At 47.4% G+C, this 18,447-nt stretch overlaps 1 protein-coding gene across 2 annotated transcripts in view; it reads right to left on the bottom strand.

The window, feature by feature from the left end:
- Positions 1–13,275, bottom strand: part of RPH3AL (rabphilin 3A like (without C2 domains)) — a 42,526-nt gene extending 29,251 nt beyond the window's left edge. Inside the window, exons 1-3 of one of the 2 annotated variants that reach the window (XM_081890628.1) lie at positions 13,137–13,275; positions 4,637–4,750; positions 911–1,054 (exon numbers count right to left, since the gene is read on the bottom strand). In XM_081890628.1, the coding sequence (XP_081746754.1) occupies positions 911–1,054; positions 4,637–4,713 (221 nt within the window). In that variant the 5' untranslated portion in view covers positions 4,714–4,750; positions 13,137–13,275. Of the gene's footprint in view, positions 1–910; positions 1,055–4,636; positions 4,751–12,638; positions 12,772–13,136 lie in introns of those variants that run through there. The other variant, XM_081890627.1, reaches the window with a different exon arrangement.
- Positions 13,276–18,447: the final 5,172 nt, after the last annotated feature.

Genomic DNA, 18,447 nt, shown 5'->3' on the forward strand with positions numbered 1-18,447 from the left:
TAAATAATAATAATAATAATAATAATAATAATAAAATTTTATTTAAAGATGCATTATTAAGTGTGACGGGCAGTTCATCTGGCGATGTTGCTATTTTATATGGCTTTTCCCAATCTACTCTTTTCGCTGCAGTTCTGTATTTCCTTTCTTGCATTTGTCTTTTGCACGGATATTCCGTTTGCCGCTTTGGTGGGCCCTTGGTCCCCAAAGCGGTATATAAACAAACCAACCGTAACCACCTCTCGGAGTGGTTTGGAATCAGAAGGTCCCAGGTTCAAATCCCGGTATCTCCAGGTAAGGAAAGGAGAGACCCCTGTCTGGAAAGCAGGAGAGCTGCTGCCGTTAAAGAAGTTTTAGAAAATTATGAGTGGTGTGAGGAAACAGGAAAAGGCAGCTAAGCCACAGAGGACACGCTCCTATCAACATTTCCAGAGACGTATTGGGGGAGGGCTGCCGGTCAGTGACAGAGCAATGGGTTTGCATGCAGAAGGTCTTAGGTTCAATCCTGGCACCATCAGGCAGGCCTGGTGGAGACTTCAGTCTAAAAACCTGAAGAGCCTCTGCCAGCCAGTGTAGACAACACAGATCTAGATGGCCCCATGGTCCGACTCAGTATAAGTCAGCTTCCTGTGTTGCCATTCAGAACCATGAGGTCTAGCACCTTGCCTTATTTGTAGGGGAACAACTGGTACTGAAGGGCAGAGCATCTGTGCAATTGCCCTTGGTTCAACAACTGGCGGCTCGTGGCACGGCCGGGAAAGGCTCCCTTTCTGGAAACCCTGAGAAGCTGCTGCCAGTCCGTGCAGACAGCACTGGACTAGAAGGCTCAAGGGTCTGGGGTGTGGTGTTAAGGCAGCTTCTTAATAAATGAGAAACCCTTAGGTCTACAGGAAGGCGCCAGCAACCGTACCCAATCCTCTGCTGTTCAACAATATCCAGTTTCTCCGCCCGACGGACGACTTCCAGGATGACTTCCATCTCCTTGGCGTTCAGCGCCTGCGTTTTCCTCTGCCGGTTGCTTTGGAACGTGTGCACCGACCAGCCGGTCTGAAGCCTAGAAGGAAAGGAATTCAGAGGAGGGGAAGAGAAAGAAGAGCTTCGTCATGAAGCAAGGATGTTGATTTTAAAAATAATAATAATCATTACACGTAACAGTTACACATTTAGGAAAATCAAACAATCTGAGCGTCATCTCTGAGCACACCAACAGAACTTCGTCCAAGTATATATGCTAAAACCATCAGAATCTTAATAAACACGAAAAAATCCGTACTAACAGCTGTTGCATTGCTTTCTTTTTGAAAAAAGAAGTTTTAAAAAACCAACTCCGCCTGTCGTGCTTTAAAATCAATACATTCAAGTTAGGTGGTTTGTTTGTTTACTTACTTCTTTTTATTAAATCTCTACGGCACCCTTCTTCTGAGGATCGCGGGGAAGTTTACAACACAAAAGCACAAAAAACTAGACCAAAGTAACAAACAACGATAACACACACATCAGAAAAACAAAAACCAGAGAGAGTTTAAAAGGTCATAGATTGTTTAATTAGCCAAAGGCCTGGGGGAAAAGAAATGTTTTTGTGCCTGGCACCTAAAGAAATTTAGTGAAGGTGCTGGGCAAGTCTCCCTGGGGAGAGGTTTAACTTTTTCTATAAAAAAATTACCTAGTTTGTAGATCCTAAAAAAAAGTACATTTAGATCTGGGCTAGGGAAGGGCCACAGCTCAGTGGAGGAGAATCTGTGCTCTACGTGGGGCTACCTTTGAAGGTGACCTGGAAACTACAACTAATCCAGAATGCGGCAGCTAGACTGGTGACTGGGAGCGGCCGCCGAGACCACATAACACCAGTCTTGAAAGTTCTACATTGGCTCCCAGGACGTTTCCGAGCACAATTCAAAGTGTTGGTGCTGACCTTTAAAGCCCTAAACGGCCTCAGTCCAGTATACCTGAAGGAGCGTCTCCACCCCCATTGTTCTGCCCGGACACTGAGGTCCAGTGCCAAGGGCCTTCTGGTGGTTCCCTCACTGTGAGAAGCCAAGTTACAGGGAACCAGGCAGAGGGCCTTCTCAGTAGTGGCACCCGCCCTGTGGAACACCCTCCCACCAGATGTCAAAGAGAACAAAAACTACCTGACTCTCAGAAGACATCTAAAGGCAATCCCTGTTTAGGGAAGCTTTTAATGTTTGATGTATTACAGTATTTTAATATTTTTTGGGAAGCCATCCAGAGTGGCTGGGGAAGCCCAGCCAGATGGGCAGGGTATAAATAATAAATTATTATTATTATTAAATGCAAAATGTCCCCGGTTCAATCCCCAGGGTCTCCTAATGGGGTGGGAGTGAACCCGGGGCTGAAACCCAGGAGAGCTGCTGCCGGCCAGTGTGAGCAATAGATGGACCCATGGGTCTAATTCAGCACAAGGCAGCTTCCTAAGCAAACTGAAGACAGGGAGCCAAAGGGATGAAATACTACCCCCCTGCCACGAAATAACAAGGCAGTAACAAATCACTCGCAGTAAAAACATCCCAGGAGGACTGGGTGGAGGGGGAACGACTTGGACAGGAAGGTTTAATTAAAAAAAAAAAAAAAGAACTAAGAAAATAAATCCAAGCAATCCCATTTTTAATCTTCAATTTTACAACCTTCCGGGAAGCCAAGCAGGGCACGTACGAGGCAATCAAACCCACAGACAATTGGTAGACTCATGTCAATATTGAGCAGTATTTGTCCAGCACCCTGACACCTTCCTGTGTGATTTAATTTCCACGTGGAAGGAAGAGGGGGGTTAAGATCAATTGTGGGCAGAGGGTTAATTCCTTGCCTCCTCCATCACTTCTCATTTCCATGCCCTGCCTCTAACCAACGGGCAGGATGAAGGGGTTGCCAGACACCCTCTGCCCCACAGGGCTAACCTAAAGACTCCAGGTGTGCCTGCCATCCAGGAAGAGGCGGCAGGTGGAGGGGATGTGAATCTGCAGGTGGGCAAGCGCAGCTCCCCTACCCAGGCTCTCTAACCAGGTGAGAAGGAACAGTCCCCTCATTCAGCTGGACTTGAGAGCACCCCCTTTAGCTAATGCTTCGCTCTTGATTTTCATCCAGTATTGACTCAGATCGTGAAGCTGAGGCTCCAAGACTTTGGCCACCTCATGAGAAGAGAAGACTCCCTGGAAAAGACCCTGATGTTGGGAAAGATGGAGGGCACAAGGAGAAGGGGACGACAGAGGACGAGATGGTGGGACAGTGTTCTCGAAGCTACCAGCATGAGTTTGACCAAACTGCGGGGGGCAGTGGAAGACAGGAGGGCCTGGCTTGCTCTGGTCCAGGGGGTGACGAAGAGTCGGACACGACTAAACAACAACAAATTGACTCATTTGAGGTCTCTGTTTTCGTTTCCTTTTTTTTGAATGACAAGCTCTCCGCAGTTGCGCTGTGCTTAACGGACATTGCCAGCGCCCGCCCCTATGACATCACGGGGTCCACCTCCTCTGACATCACCAGAGGCCACCCCTAAGTCTCAAGTGCGGGCTCTGAAATCTCAGGGTCTGGGATGTTGGAAGTTATTTAATAAACGTTACATAAAACGGTGCACCGTTGAAATTGCATTGCATTTAAATTACGGTGCGGAATGTACGGACAAATTGGCAGAAGGCTTGTATTTTTCCACCGCAAAGTTGGGGTGGGCCAGCTTTATGATTGAGTCACAGGTTTTCAGAGTGTTTGCTTATGCTGTTGAAGGTAGCCCGGACCACTCCAGAGTCAGGTGCTGTTTTTCCAAGTGCACACAGATCTCCCTGGGCGTTGGCCAAGATGCAAGCAAGCTGGAAAAAGAGCGGGAACAGAGATCTTCTGGGGTTGGTTTTTTTAAGCTAAAAAAGCTGTTTTTTAGCAAAGATATGTCCTCGAGCCTTATACTGGGATTGGAATAGGTAATGATGGAAATATATGAGACAGTGCATCGTTTGTTTTGTAACGCTTAAACGGAGTTTCTGCATGCAGAGCTTCGGAACTTCATATTTTTGTGATGAGCATTCATTTCCACACAATACGCCAGATCTGAGAGAGAACCTCTGCTGGCAATATTCATACGTTGCTGCTGTCCCGTCGTCCCCCCCCCCCCCGGCAGCCCTAACTAGATGACCCAAGACAGGGTCCAAATTTTTTCGTTTGCTGCTCTGTCTACTTTGGCCTCTGGCCATCGTGTCCCTTAAGCTGCCCTTGAAATACAGTTTAAGTACTGTATCGGGTTAAGTACTTAATTCGTTCCAGAGGTCCGTACTTAACCTGAAACTGTTCTTAACCTGAAGCACCACTTTAGCTAATGGGGCCTCCTCCTGCTGCCGTGCCGCCGGAGCATGATTTCTGTTCTTATCCTGAAGCAAAGTTCTTAACCTGAAGCACTGTTTCTGGGTTAGCGGAGTCTGTAACCTGAAGCGTATGTAACCTGAAGCGTATGTAACCCGAGGTACCACTGTACTCACAAATGAGCAGTTTTTGGGAATCAGCAGCTAATATTGACAGGCAGTTCTATTAATTTATTTATTTTAAAAAAGGGTTAGCACAGCATCAGCCTACAAAGGATATCCCCCCCGCCAATAGGAAATTGCCCCAGCGTGGGGTGAAAAAGAGAGACACATACTTGGCCCGCAATGTTAGCTGCCTGTCATTGGGGCAGACCCACTGGTCGTTCCCGTTGCCAAAGATTGTATCGGCCATGGCGACAAACCACGCAGGGCAGACAGAGACATCAAACCTGGAGAAAAACACAGTCAATTAAAAATGATATTAAAATACAGTAGCAGATAATGGGGCAAAACAGGAATAGGCTGTTGCCCTCCCACCCTGTTTCCTAGAGGCTTCTGACTGGCTGGTTTCGCCAATGGCAGAACCACTGGCCAGCTTTTCCGACAGCATCCTGATTCCCTTTTTTAAAACCCCCTAGCATCTTTTAACTAGAAAACCCAGCAAAAGGACAGATGCAGAGAAACAAATGAGCACCCGCTTTGACACCCCCCCTAAAAACAGCAGGCAGGCCAGAGCTGTCAACATAATACGTCCCCATTCAACAGTTAGGAAGGTGCACACATTCAATATTTGACTTTGTTGAGGCTGACATTTGCAAGCAGAGTATAGAAAGAGAGACTTGCAGATCCGCTCTTTAAAAATAAAAGAGGCAGACAGAGAATCTAAGCCCCAGGCGTCGGAATCATCCCTTGAAAAGAAGTTTAGCACTAGCTAATAAAGCAACATATAAATTATGTGTTGCCAAAGGCTTAGAGGATCCGGAAAAATTCTGTGCTTTTTGGTGGGATTTTATCCTTTACGCAACAAACACAGACACACGGAACTCCTTCTCTACACCACAGCATTAAATTTGGCTTTTCTGATGTTCCTAAGTACAGTGGTACCAGAGTGAGTGGCTGGGGCGACCCAGTCAGATGAGGATTATTAATACAGTGGTACCTCAGGTTAAGAACTTAATTGGTTCCGGAGGTCTGTTCTTAACCTGAAACTGTTCTTAACCTGAGGTACCACTTTAGCTAATGGGGCCTCCCACAGCCACCACACCACTACCGATTTCTGTTCTCATCCTGAAGTAAATTTCTTAATCCAAGGTACTATTTCTGGGTTAGCGGAGTCTATAATCTGACGCATCTGTAACCCAAGGTACCACTGTACACTGCTTACCTGATTCAAGTCTCTTCCAGATATATTGCACTGTTTTTTTCTTTTTGTGCTTCTGTTATTTGAATCGACATACTTCAATAAAAAGGGGAGGAGAGAATTTGTAAGCAGGGTATAGATAGATAGATAGATAGATAGATAGATAGATAGATAGATAGATAGATTTGCAGATCTTATATATATATATATATATATATATATATATATATATATATATATATATATATATATTATATGGCAGAGAAAGAATCTAAGGCTCAAGCGTCAAAATCATCCCTCGGAAAGAAAAATTTCCTATCCTCCAAACCGAGCCAGGAAAGACACAACACTTGGGATCAGTTTCCGTAAATATTGATTCCTCGAGGCCCCGGGATCCCAAATGCAGAGCCAGCCCACCCCCAGCTGTCTGTTTTTGCCCACGAGGCTCCCGCCGGAGATCGATAGCGACGGAACAGGTGGCTTGGCCTTGGCTCCATATCACACAGAAGCATATTTGCCCGTCTGCTTCATTCCCAGAGGGAAGAGGCAGCGCATGGCAAAAACACACAGAAAGAAAACAAACAAACGAAAACCCAGCTGCCGGTTCTGGACCTGGAGAGCATAAAGTACAACTGCACCTGACACACGTTTAACTCGCAGTGATTTCAACTGTATACGCGGCTGAAGGCAGGCTCCTCAAAACTGCGCAAATCCAAGCAAAGTGGAGAGCTCAAAAGCTCTTTTTGCACCAGGTGGGCTTAGGGTTTCCCGTGGCAGGAAGGGTTTCTAAGGCTTAGAGGGGCCTGCTCAGCCTTCCAGCTCTGGGACGCCCTCATGAGATCTCACAGGGCCATCCAAGCTCCAGAGCAAGAGGGAGAATTTAAAGTCTATTTTCGCATTGGGTAGGCTTGGGTAACCCAGTAGGAAAAGAGCTTTTAAGCCAGGCATAGGCAAACTCGGCCCTCCAGATGTTTTGAGACTACAACACCCATCATCCCTGACCACTGGCCCTGTTGGCTAGGGATGATGGGAGTTGTAGTCCCAAAACATCTGGAGGGCCGAGTATGCCTATGTCTGTTTTAAGCCTTGCTTCCTGGATAGGGCCCACTCTGAGCACGAGTAGTGGGAGATCTTTCTCTCTTTCCCTTACCTGCTCGTAGCTGTGGGACAGCCCCAAGAGTTTGGATATAAGCAATTTCTTGTGTGTGCACGCAGTAATTTTAAAAGCATATACTGGGGTAAAGCGACGGTCCATTTTACGGCCTATCGAATCTCCGGCCAGCCTCCAACTACAATTTGCTTTTACAGAGCTGCATTTTCAACTTATGCCTTCCGTCATCCCGGGAGGACAGTACAACAGGTGCCATACGGAGACAGACTCTGTGGGCAACCACAGATGGAAGACATCATCTTTTAAAGCCATCCAACTCGGAAGCCATCCCTGCCTCCTGTGGCAGCGAGTTCCAAAGGTTAACAATGTGCCGCAAGGAGAAGAGACGCTCAACTCGCTCCATCCAACCTTGAGCATGACGGCTGCCCTTTTCTGAACCTTTTCCCAGCTCTACAATATCCTTTCTGAGGCGAGGCAACCAGAACTGGGCATGGTATTCCTCTTTACCCAGGCATTCAGTGGCTGAAGACTTTTCCAGCACTGGAAAATCCCTTGATCACAGGGCGGAAGAAGGTTTTTATCTGTCATTGCTCTTACAATGGTATTTTTTTAACCAAAACTGCTTTTAATCGATAATGTTCTGATCTGTCTTTGCTTTGTTTTCATTCTTTTTCTAAATTCCGTATCTGCCTGCCACCGTGGTCTCCTTGGAATGGAAGGTCAGGGTGTAAATTCAGTCGGTAATGAATTATTATTGTCGCAAAAATCAACTCTCAATGGAAATCCAAAAATGAAGAAGTGAAACTGGAATTCATGGCACTTGGCTGTGTGTCCCAAACCAGCCACCATCCTTCGCCCAGCTGTTTCAAGGCAGCTCTGAACAAACAGGGTCAGGTGACATCACTGTGTTTCCTTAACCTGCTGAACTTGACATTGTTGGTGGGGCTCGGCTTCCAAACTTGGCGGCTTCTCATCCGGCAGGTCCCATGACCCAAACATTTGCAGGGGAAGGGAAGAAGGAAAGGGCAGTGGGGCAGTGGGAAAAGCAGATTCCCACAGCAGCAGATTGCCTGACAGCCTATTTATCACTTGTTTTGTTCCCATTTAGCAGATGGGGAAAACTGAGGCTGAGATGCCGGCAAGCCGGTGTGAGTGGGGCTTGAGCGCCGGAGAAAAGGAACTTACTCCCGGTGCCAATTTAAATCTCAGAGCACTGGAACTAAGCGGGGTCATCCAGAAAAGCTGGATGTTGGAAGATTTTAGACTTTTACTGCTGCAGGAGGCAGAGATGGCAGCCAACCTGGATGGCTTTGAAAGACGGTCAGGCAAATCCATACAGGAGGCCACAACAGCTATCCTTGTGAATCCCAGATGTTGGAAACCACAGGAGGGGAGGCTGCTGTTGGGCTTGGGCATCAGATAATAATAAAATAATAATAATAATTAATAATAATAATAATAATAATAATAATAATAATAATATTTATACCCTGTCCATCTGGCTGGGTTTCCCCAGCCACTCTGGGCAGCTTCCAACAGAATATTAAAATACAATAATCTATTATTGAGAACAGCAGTTTGGCTGAAGATCAGAGCAGTGACTCCCACAGAGGCAAAACAGGGTAGCTGCTGCTGTTAGCGGCTAAATCATTGACAGGAGGGTCTCCGCTCCGGGCCAGACAGAGCAAGACTCCGGGCCTGGTTTTCTTTCCAACTGGACCGGTTTTCGGTGTCAATTACCTTCGCTCACTGCCAAGTCTGATTATGCAGGAAGAGGAACCCTGGCAACCTGCACAAACAGCCCCCTCCGTTGCCATGGCAAAGGCAGCAACAAGTGCGGAGGAGGAAAGATAAAAGGGGCAGGCGGGGTGATCTCTTCTGCCGCATCCCCAGAAAGAGAAGGGCAGAAGCGGAAAAGGGGCCCCATCAATGGCTTTTGAAGGGGAAAGTCGGATAATGAGAGAGTTCCTGGATGCGAGAGGCAGATGGAAGTGGAATTTGCATCCGTTTGCATTTTAATCTGAGTTTACCTACTTTGCAGTTCCCAGAAACAATACATGATGCAAAATGCAGTTCCCCAATGAGAGGGGAGAGCCAATTGTCCAAAAAGGCATTACTGGGGAAGGGCAATGTGGTGTAGTGGTTAGAGCAGGGGTTCCCAAAGAGAGTGATGAGATGCTACAGGTGCCATTTTAAATTTCCCACAGTTCCCTGGTCATAACCTGTACTCCAGGCATGGAGGAGCATTTCAATTTTATTTGCCTTTTGATGAAAAACTATCTCATTCATGCTTCTTAAACCCGTATATGTACTTCTCCGGATTTTGTGATGCAGACCTCCCACCAAACGCTATATACAAAAATGCATTTAATGGTGGAGAAGAGAGGCTTACATTAAAATGTGGTGTAGTGGAATCTTCCTGCTCTACAATTCTGGGAGTCCACCATTCTCCGACTGCGGTACTCCCACCAAATAACATACAGTGGTACCTCGGTTTAAGAACAATTTGGTTTACGAACTCCGCAAAACCGGAAATAGTGTCCCGGTTTGAGAACTTTACCTCAGCCTAAGAACAGAATCCAAACGGTGGAAGGGCACCAGCAGCGGGAGGCCTCATTAGGGAAGGCGCGCCTCGGTTTAAGAACGGTTTAGGTTTAAGAATGGACTTCCGGAATGGATTAAGTTCGTAAACCGAGGTACCACTGAGGGGGGCACTGGAGGGAGTTCCACAAAAGGGTGCCATTCCAAGGGTCCCTTCAGACTCTGATACGACCCTGAACAGGCGAAATCCTTGGGCAACCCGATGCCAAGGTTTTTCAAAACTTCAGCATGAGAAGTTACACTGCTGGGGGGCAAATCCTTAACTCCCCTTCCTCCATAGTGGAAAAGCTCTATGCTAAGCATCTTCTATGGACGCGGGTGGTGCTGTGGGTTAAACCACAGAGCCTAGGGCTTGCCGATCAGAAGGTTAGCGGTTTGAATCCCCGCAACGGGGTGAGCTCTCGTTGCTCAGTCCCTGTTCCTGCCAACCTAGCAGTTCAAAAGCACGTCATGTGCAAGTAGATAAATAGGTACCAATCCAGCGGGAAGGTAAACGGCGTTTCCGTGTGCTGCTCTGGTTCTCCAGAAGCGGCTTAGTCATGCTGGCCACATGACCCGGAAGCTGTACGTCGGCTCCCTCGGCCAGTAAAGCAATATGAGTGCACAATCCCAGAGTCGGCCATAACTGGACCTAATGGTCAGGGGTCCCTTTACCTTTAAGCTTCTTCTGAGAAAGTTTACCCAGTGGGTATCTCAATTTGCAGGCCCCAAGCAGGTTTTGCCAGGGTAAAGCTACCTTGGATCATTGTGCCACCAACTGAATAAACACTCTAATGCTCTTCATCAAAAACTGTATACAGCGTTTCTGGACCTGAAAGGAGCCTTTGACTCAGTCCTGAGAGACCTGCTCTGGAACACACTGTCCATATTGAAGATCTTTGAAAGGTTACTCTTTCTCATCAGGAAACTACACACCTCCACGTGTTGCCAAGTGAGATACTCCCAATCAGGCAGGCTAACCCCAAAAATTATTGCCAACAAAGGGGTAAAGCAGAGTTTCGTCTTCGCCCCGTATTTATTCAACCTTAAATGACCTTGCCCCACCTCACAGGGTGGATGGCCATTGCCTGAAGCTCAGCTCCACCTACGTTCCCATCTTACTATATGCCGATGACGCAGTCATCTTGTCTCGCACAATGGCTTGAAGCTGTTGCCAGGAATATTGTACAGCCAACAGACTGGAACTGAACTTCGCAAAATCTAAAGTGCTTGTTTTCTCAAGATCAGTGGAACCCCGTTGGAACAGGGTTGAAAACTTTAAATACCTAGACATCCACTTCCAATATAAAGCTTCTTGGAAATACGGTACCATTGTAAGTTCACACTTAACATAGCGAATACCCCAGGCTCTGGCTATCTCCTGTTTCTTTTTTAACAGAGGGAATCAGTTCGTGCCAGCTTTAACACCCAAGTACAGTGGTACCTCGGGTTAAGTACTTAATTCGTTCCGGAGGTCCGTTCTTAACCTGAAACTGTTCTTAACCTGAAGCACCACTTTAGCTAATGGGGCCTCCTGCTGGTGCTACACCGCGATTTCTGTTCTCATCCTGAAACAAAGTTCTTAACCCAAGGTACTATTTCTGGGTCAGCAGAGTCTATAACCGGAAGCATCTGTAACCTGAAGCGTATGTAACCCAAGGTACCACTGTAGCCCCAAAACTCCTGTATGGTGTTCCATTATGGATTGGTGCAGCTAACCAACCGTTGGAACACATCCAATCCAAATTTCTGCGCAAAATCCCGGGGCTGCCAAATTGTGTGCCATGTGCAGCCATGTGTCTGGAAATTGGACAAAGGCTGCCGGAAACCAAAGAGCTGCTCACCATTATAAAATTCTGGCTCCAAACATTTCGTGTCCGATCGGTCTTCTTTAACTTTCCACATGCTGGTAGAATCCCACCACTTCGAATGGCTATCTTGAGTTGAGGGCAAAATCAGAACCTGTGGCCTATCACTCGAGTCGCTGCTTATGCTCTCACAGTTGGAAGTATTCCAGAAAACCAAGTGCAGAATCCAAAGCCACTTTTCACCTTCTCACCCATTGCTTTTTCCTGTAATACCTATTGCAGTCGTTAAGAGTCGTCAACAGGCTCATCACAGCTATCTGCCCATCACCCATTCCCACCACCCTTCTGAGTAATACCCCTCCCCACCTTCTCACTATATAGAAGGGTCTGGAAACTTCTGTTTCAGTGTATCTGAAGAAGTGTGCATGCACACGAAAGCTCATACCAAGAACTAACTTAGTTGGTCTTTAAGGTGCTACTGGAAGGAATTTTTTTTGTTTTGACTATGGCAGACCAACACGGCTACCTATCTGTAACTGCAGAATCCTAGAGACTGAATTCAAACCCCTTTTCAATGCAGCCAAGAAAACCTGTTCCCCCCTGAGGTTGGGAATCCCACCCTTGTTTAACCAGGACACTCCATATTTACACATATTTATATTTACAGCTTTGCGATCCCCACCTACACAGAGCTCTTTCCCCCGCAAGGTAGTTTCTTGAAAATCCCATTCTCTGAAAGACACTGCCCTTGTGGCACAAAACAGGTCGAATCTATCACACACATTTTTATTTTATTGCCCATTTTATGCAAAAGTATTTGATAAGTATTTGCCCCCCTTTTACCTCACTGACTCTTCCAGGGTGTCTTATCTGCTGAACAATTGCAGGAATGACGTTGGGGAGAATGTGGCAAGTTTTTTGAGTAACGCTATGAAATTACATCACCATAGGTCCTAAGAGCCATCTTCGTACCTCACTCTGCCTGGACAGTTTTATCCTAGAGCGTCTCCTACTATGTTTCGTTAACTGTGTTGTGTTCTGATCCATGTATACCAGGGGGCAGCAAACTTTTTCAGCAGGGGGCGGGTCCACTGTCCCTCAGACCTTGTGGGGAGCTGGACTACACGGGGGGGGGGGTGAACGAATTCCTATGCCCCATAAATAACCCAGAGATGCATTTTAAATAAAAGGACACATTCTACTCATGTAAAAACACCAGGCAGGCCCCACAAATAATCCAGAGATGCATTTTAAATAAAAGGACAGATTCTACTCATGTAAAAAGACGCTGATTCCTGGAATGTGCGCGGGCCAGATTTAGAAGGCAATTGGGCCGGATCCGGCCCCCGGGCCTTAGTCTGCCTACCTATGATGTATACGATGCACTTTTTTGTGCCAATAAAGGAGATCGATACCCTGCTGTGTCCTCCAGAAACTGAATTTTGAGAAGCAACCCTGCCTCTGACCGCGTAGCCCACCTGGCTAGCAGCCACCGATGGCCTTCTCCTCTCCCATGCACCTGTCCCATCCTCTTTGAAAGCCGCCCCCCCCGTCGGTGGCCATCGCTGCCTCTTGTCGCAGTGAGTTCCGCCGTTTAACAAGCCGCCGCCGCCTCCTCCCTTTCCCCAGAAACAAAGTTCTTCGGGTTCCACGGCGCGCGCCTGCGCAACACAGCACCCCGCGCGCCGCTTCTGCCAGGAAGCCGCCGCCGCCGCAGCTTTACAATGAGTTTCCGTTCCCAGGGATTTCCGTTCCCAAGGAACTGGAAAAAAAATAATATGCATTTTTTTTAAAAAGGGGAAAATGCATCTGCCCAGTTTGCAACAAATGCTTTTGGGTTTTCAAGAGATTCCGGCGAGGAGCCACTGGATTTTCTTTATCTTTGGGGGGGAAAGGCGCAAGGAGGAGGACACCAGGGGAAAGTTTAGAACCGGATTGAAAAGTGATCGTGTAAACGCGATTCGGGTCACACTCACCGCGCCCATTCCGCTCTGCAGGCGGCAGAGGCTGCTCGGAGCCGGCAGATCGGGACCCCGTCGGCGGCCCGGCCAGAGGCGCGCTCCCCACCGCGGCTCTTACTCAGACCTTAAATAAATAAGGCGCCGGCAGGCAGCGGAGCGTGCGGAGGGAGGGAGGGAGGGAAAGCCCGGCCTGGAATCCCGGAGGCGAGGAGGCGGCTGGGCTTCCGGGAGAAGCCGGCGAGGGGGCGGTGGAGGGAGAAAGCCGGAGAGGGCCAGACACGGGCAGAGTTTGAGGGGGCATAGGAGCCCCCCCCCCCCCGCAAATAGAAGGGGAAGAAATGGAGGCAGTGAGAGATTTTACTTTCTTGGGCTCCATGATCACTGCAGATGGTGACAGCAGCCACGAAATAAAAAGACGCCTTCTCCTTGGGAGAAAACCTAGACAGCATCTTAAAAAGCAGAGACATCACCTTGCCAACAAAGGTCCGTATAGTTCAAGCTCTGGTTTTCCCAGTAGTGATGTATGGAAGTGAGAGCTGGACCATAAAGAAAGCTGATCGCCGAAGAATGGATGCTTTTGAATTCTGGTGCTGGAGGAGACTCTTGAGAGTCCCATGGACTGCAAGAAGATCAAACCTCTCCATTCTGAAGGAAATCAGCCCTGAGTGCTCACTGGAAGGACAGGTCCTGAAGCTGAGGCTCCAAGACTTTGGCCACCTCATGAGAAGAGAAGACTCCCTGGAAAAGACCCTGATGTTGGGAAAGATGGAGGGCACAAGGAGAAGGGGACGACAGAGGACGAGATGGTGGGACAGTGTTCTCGAAGCTACCAGCATGAGTTTGACCAAACTGTGGGAGGCAGTGGAAGACCGGAGTGCCTGGCGTGCTCTGGTCCAGGGGGTCACAAAGAGTCGGACACAACTAAACAACTCAACAGCAGGAGCCCCCCCCCCAAGAAAATGCCCAAGTTGATGGGCATTGTGTGTGTGCACCGCCCCCCCAATACTGTACAGTATTTTATTCAAGTTGGCAACCCTGTAGGAGTGGGGGGGGGGGGTTGATCCGTCCCGCCTCCAGTTGAAAGGATTTATCTTGGGGGGGGTGCAGGACACCCACCTGTCCTCATCCTCTGTCTTTGGCCTTGCTAGCTAGGGGTGATGGGAGTTGTAGTTCAACAACATCTGGGGACCCGCAGGTTGAGAAAGGCTGGTGCAGATTCAGAATTAAATGTCTCAACAGTAACTCTTGTTTTAAATTACTTTATTTTAACCTCAGGAAGAAATCCGTCAAACTCTCCAGGCATTTGAAAGCCAGGTAGTTAAATTAAAAAATTAACATCAGGGAGTACCTTTCATGTGGTTAACGAGTGTGTTTCGCAAAATTACAAAGAGCACCCATTTTCTTCCTCAACCCAGTCTTCTCCAGGGTGCAAATGGTGGCTGGCTGAGCAAGAGAGACGAGCAGAGCCTTTTTTGTGGTGGGGTAAAAGATTTCCACCTCTTTTAATAGGTCTGCTATGTTCAGCTCTTTTATCTGATCTTTGCTGAGTTTCTTCTTCCACATGGTGTACCACGGTTCAGCTTCTGAGTCGTAGATCATAGAATTGTAGAAATCTTGCAACTTATAAAAACTAAAACTTACTTTTAGTTAATTGCTTTTATTTACTTACCTGGCTTAGGGGAAGCAGCTGCCCCATGCCCCCCACCCCGGCCGGCTGTGCCCATGCAAGGAGGCGAAAGGAAAAAGAGGATATCCAAGGAAACTTTGAAAGGATCAGGCCAAATAAATGAGGATCTGCCAATCTTCAGTTTCATTGGATGTCTCCAAGTTCTATCATTATGAGAGAGGCAGGGAAACTTTTCTCTTTCCACTTTCTCCATAAGGAAGGACTGTGGTTTAGTTAATTGTTCAAACTGATGATTTATTAAAACAGTGTATTCACATATTTACCATATTTTCAGGTGCCACCGGTTTTGAAAATGCTGCCTGTCCTCCAAGATGTGGGGGGGAGGAATGTGAATCAATGGCAGAGAGGAGCCTTGGAAGCTGAGGTTGGAGGGCAGGAAGCAGCAGAGATTTTCCTGTGCCATTTTCCTCACCAGCTTCCTCTCTCCATCCTCAGGCCTCTCTGCTCCCCATTGCTCCCCCCATATCAGCTGCTCTCATCTCCTCTTTTGCTCCAAAAATATGCCTCCGATTTCCAATATGTGCTCACTTCCTTACCAAAACATCTGCCATGTTACATCAGTTGTTGCCCTCTTGAAATAGTCTCTGTCACATTTTAAACTGGATTTAAATGCGACTTTCTGTTTTAAATGAAGAGGGAAGCGGGTGGCGCTGTGGGTTAAACCATAGAGCCTAGGACTTGCCGATCAGAAGGTCGGCGGTTCGAATCCCCGCAACGGGGTGAGCTCCCTTTGCTCAGTCGCAGCTCCTGCCAACCTAGCAGTTCGAAAGTACGTCAAAAAGTGCAAGTAGATAAATAGGTACCACTCCGGCGGGAAGGTAAACGGCATTTCCATGCGCTGCTCTGGTTCGCCGGAAGCGGCTTAGTCATGCTGACCATGTGACCCGGAAGCTGTACACCAGCTCCCTCGGCCAATAAAGCAAGATGAGCGCCGCAACCCCAGATTCGGTCACAACTGGACCTAATGGTCAGGGGTCCCTTTACCTTTACCTCTCCAACATCCAGCTTGCAGAAATTTAACCAAGGCCCCCTGGCACTGTTTGAAATTTGTCTGTCTGTTGATTACATTGCAAGAACCAGTGTGGGCACTCCCTTCTCTCAGGGATCTTATGCATTTACCCATCTAGCTCAGCAGAGCCTACTCTGACTGGCAGCAGCTCCATCCAAGCTATCAGTAATTCACTTCCTCTGGAAAGTAGATTGCCTCTTTGCTGCATGACTGGTTTTAACATTTCTCGACAGCATCCCACATGCCAGCAGGAGGGAGGGGGTAATTTCATCAAGGAATGGGGGGGGGGAGAGAAGGCTGGCGGAACAAGGCTTTCCTCTGTTTACAGGTGTCAGGCCTGTTGTGCTGCAGGCCGAGACCGCTGGTTGCCATGGCAGCCCCACATCTCCCCATCCCTCACCGCCTGTCAGAGTTATGGAAAGGGATGTTTTAAGACAATGCCGCTGCTCACTGTGGCATTTCCCTGCTGAGACGAGGCAGTTAGGGTAATTGGCCATTTTGTTTTTCTAAAAAGCGTTTTATGGCCTGCTGGAGAGAAAGGCGTGGCGGGGAGATGTTTCTCTCCTTCAAACATTACATTTCCGACAAATGTTTCCGTATATCTCGTAAGGCATGGAGGGGCAATTTATGTAAATGGTTAAACTCTTAATCTGGGCTTGAAAGCAGCCCTCATCTGCAACTAAGTCCTTATTGAAGTGGTAAAATCCTGCTCAGAGTGTATCACTCAAGACCACAGCAGGGGAACCAGCAGAACAGAGCTATCAACCAGGGAAAATAAAAAATTCCAACGTAATTTGTGAGGAAGGAGGTTAGAGAACTTTCCCTCTCTTTCCCACCCCAAATAATAATATCTATTTCCATTGTTTGCATTTATAAAGGTAAAGGGACCCCTGACCATTAGGTCCAGTCGTGACCGACTCTGGGGTTGTGGCGCTCATCTCGCTTTATTGGCCGAGGGAGCCGGTGTACAATTTCCGGGTCATGTGGTCAGCATGACTGAGCCGCTTCTGGCAAACCAGAGCAGCGCACGGAAACGCCGTTTACCTTCCCGCCAGGTTGGCAGGAGCAGAGACCAAGCAACAGGAGCTCACCCCGTCACGGGGATTCAAACCGCCAACCTTCTGATCAACAAGTCCTAGGTTCTGTGGTTTAACCCACAGCGCCACCCGCGTCCGCCCTTTTTTTCCAAGGAGGCTCAAGGCAGGTTTTCCCCCTCCTCCTTTAATCCCCCCAGTGGTCACCCAGCACTGTGTTGCAGGAGCCATCATAACAATGATGTACAATAGATCACAAGAGGTGGGAGCGCTAAATTTTAGGTCGGCACAGGGCACTGCCGAAATTTGAGAGCACCTGCCCTTTGGAACTCCCTGCCTATTGAGATCAAGCAGACACCTTTACTGTACACTTTCCGGCCCCTGTTGAAAACATTATTGCTTAGACAAATCTACGCAGATGCTTAGAAAGTTTAGGTAATTTTAATCTGTTTTAGTATTTTAACTTTCATTTTGTTATTGTTGTGATTTTCTCTTGATTTTACTCTTTTTTTGTAAACTGCTCTGAGGGTGTGTGGTTTTTTTACAACTAAGACACGGTCTTTCTTACGCCACGCCACCCAATTTCATCCTCACTTCAACATTGCAAAGTAGGTTCGGAATAAAATACCCTTCGCTATTTCTCTCTGGATGCATATCCACACGTTTTTAACCTGTCATGTTGAACCTGCAACCGCACTGATTGCTGAATGATAAATTGCTGGGTGCGATGAGCAATAACAATCTCACACTCACACTTTTAGGAACATAACCTGATTATCTGCTTCACTATGACCTTTTCTCGCAACTCTCCGCTGCCCTCTAGCAGCAAATGCAATGCAACCAATCACTGCTGTTATGTGAAGTTTCCTAAATGCAGTGGTCTGTGTTTAAGGTGCTAGTCCAATGGAGGCTGGTACCCATTGGGACTCGTGGGCTGGGAGACAGGCACAACCAACTCTGTCTGTGCATATAAGACCATTTACTCCGGCTCCAGTGTGTTCCCACTGCTAGTTTTGGAACTCTTATTTACCCCTTTGACAGCTGTGGAGAAACCTGGGAACTACTCTAGTTTGATAATAATAATAATAATAATAAATTTTATTTATACCCTGCCCTCCCCAGCCAAGACCGGGCTCAGATTGGCTAACAACCATTAATAAAAACAAGTTGATTAACATGCAACTTAAAAAACAAGATTAAAATACAACATTAAAACATTAAAATGCAGCCTCTTCACAGGGGGAGAAAGGAAAAAAGAAAGAGGGGGAGGGAATCAAATTGATTCTAAGCCAAAGGCCAGGCGGAACAACTCTGTCTTACAGGCCCTGCTAATAGGAATTATAGCTCTGTAATGTCAGCACGCTACAGTTCCCAATATACTTTAGGAGAAGCCGTGTCTGTTAAAGTGATCTAAGAGTGCTTTAAATGTACGGTGTAGCTGGGCCTGTTAGCCACAACCCAGATCAACCCTGTAGTATTTATTGAGAAATACCACTGTCTGGTGTGTTCCCCTGCAAAGCAGCTTCCATCCCAAATGTCAGCCCTGGTTAAGCAGAGGTGTGTATACGTTTCAGACATCCATTAAAAAGGGTTCAG

Source organism: Podarcis melisellensis (genome assembly GCF_964234715.1).
Source record: "Podarcis melisellensis genome assembly, chromosome: 15".
NCBI classification, from domain to species: Eukaryota; Metazoa; Chordata; class Lepidosauria; order Squamata; family Lacertidae; genus Podarcis; species Podarcis melisellensis.